This window comes from Aplysia californica, unplaced genomic scaffold, assembly GCF_000002075.1.
Source record: "Aplysia californica isolate F4 #8 unplaced genomic scaffold, AplCal3.0 scaffold00092, whole genome shotgun sequence".
In the NCBI taxonomy this organism is placed as follows: Eukaryota; Metazoa; Mollusca; class Gastropoda; order Aplysiida; family Aplysiidae; genus Aplysia; species Aplysia californica.
Genome location: NW_004797362.1, coordinates 59,559 through 61,561, shown reverse-complemented (window position 1 = coordinate 61,561; position 2,003 = coordinate 59,559). Strand labels below are relative to the sequence as shown.

The following is a 2,003-nucleotide window of genomic DNA, read 5'->3' as shown; positions in this document are numbered from 1 at the left end:
CACAAGGGTAAGGCAGGCCAGGAACACCCCAGGAACCAGTCTGCCCATCCCTGAAGGCAGAAATGACAGGCCACTTCTTCTTTTCCCTTGGTATTGCTGCTGCTGCTGCTGCTGCTGTTGCTGTTGTTGATCTTCTTGTTGCTGTTGTTGCTGCTGCTGCTGTTGCGACAATGACGAAGAACAAAGGAGGATCTGTTGCTCGTGTTGATTCTGTCTCTGGGTGAGTGCGTTGGAAGGTAACTGCTGCGAGTGTTGATGGCGGTGAGGAAGAGATTGTTGTTGTTGTTGTTTGTGGGTGCTGTTGGTGTCGTTGCTGTAGTGATGATGATGGTGGTGGTAATGGTGATGACGGGGACGATGAAGGAAAAGGAGGGTGTTGCCGGGATAGTCGTCAGTGTGATGACGTTGTTGCTGCTGCTGCTGCTGCTGTTGCTGCTTCCAGTATTTCAGCATCGTGACGCTGGAGCTGTCAGTGGGACACCGTTCTATCTGTTGTTGTTGTTGTTGTTGTTGTTGTTGCTGTTGTTGCTGTTGTTGTTGTTGCTGTTGTTGTTGCTGTGGCTGTACACGCTGACAGTGACTGTGACAATGCTGGTGCTGACAACTGCTACAGCCAAACGTTGAGTTTTCCTCGGATCGAGTCATATCTGAAAGCAAAGAGATACAAAACATGGGAATTTAGAAATCGTGTCTGTATAATGTTATTATATGTTCTCAGTTGATCTCTTTCCCTTTTCGTACCCCTCTCTCTCTCTCTCTCTCTCTCTCTCTCACTCTCCATTCCCTTCACTCTCTCTGCTTCTTGGTCTGCAAGTATATCCAACTCCCTCTCTATCTATACGTCTGTTAGTCCGTCTGTTTGCCTACCTGTCTGATTCTACCGTGAGTCTTTCTATCTGTTTTTCTTTTCCTGACTTTTTTCCTGGGTTACCCCTGTTCTCGCTACGATAATCTTCTCATTTTTTAATTATTTTTTTTGACGAAACTCCCGCTAAAAATAAATATATCTTTCTTGTAATCTTTTTCTATCGTTTCTCAAAGGCACACACAAATCCTCTAGCCCAACGCACGTGCACGAAGGCTGACAACATCAGCAATATCGTCCACACTTTCTTAAAACTTTAACTCTCCACATCCACGACAAAATAACCCCCCTCGTTTGTCTCCCTTTACCACCACATTTCGCTACAATAATTCTCTCCCTTCCCCCCAGAGCGCGCAAATGATCCTGGTGCTTTTGCCGACAAAATCACGAGCTATCTTTCAACAGGCCGTCGACGATCTGATTTAAAAGAGCCACTTTTTCGTTTGTCATTTTTATTTCATTTTAATGTTTTTTATTTTGTATTCGTGCTTTTTATTTTTGCTCTTTTCGACGATTCAGCGCGAATTTTGCAGCGTAGCATAACACTCGACAAGTCTACTCTGCCACAGTTTACGCAATGACGCAAGTAAACGATAAATCCAGACAAGATTCCAATACACTGAGTTATCATCTTTTTTCCCTTAACTTTTTGTTTCTTCTTCCCCCTTTCGAAAAAGAAAGCTATCGGCGCAGCACAGACCAGACTACAGAATCATCAGCTGCACTTCAGATGTGATAATGTTCCAGCTCCAACCTTCACCTGTTGTGAATTATCATAATCTCCACGTAACGCTCATGAAAAAGAGAGATAAAATAATAACAATTTTACAACTATGATAATTCATTAGATCTACAGTCGCAATAAGGCAAAGCATTAAATTATAACGGTCTAGAAATATAAATCTGTAATATTCCCACAAGTCAGCAGCGTGCCAAACTCTTGACAAACAAATAAATAAATGTTTTACAGAATGTAGATCAGTTGGTAGGAGCTGACCTGTGGATTAAATAGCTACTCATCTACGGTTTCCAGTTATCTGTCGATGTGTTTGTCTTTCAGATAATATTGTGTCTTTGTGCTTAGGCGTTGGCTAGATCGTCAGTCGTTTTCTCCCTCCCACCCCATCTCACTCTCACT

The 2,003-nt window shown here is 42.9% G+C and overlaps 1 protein-coding gene across 1 annotated transcript in view; it reads right to left on the bottom strand.

Annotated features, from left to right (window-relative positions):
- LOC101858479 (irregular chiasm C-roughest protein) overlaps positions 1–2,003 on the bottom strand; it is a gene marked incomplete at its 5' end in the record, with an annotated part of 77,401 nt that overhangs the window by 27,795 nt on the left and 47,603 nt on the right. Inside the window, 1 exon segment of the mRNA XM_035968855.1 lies at positions 1–647. Coding sequence (XP_035824748.1) covers positions 1–645 — 645 coding nt within the window.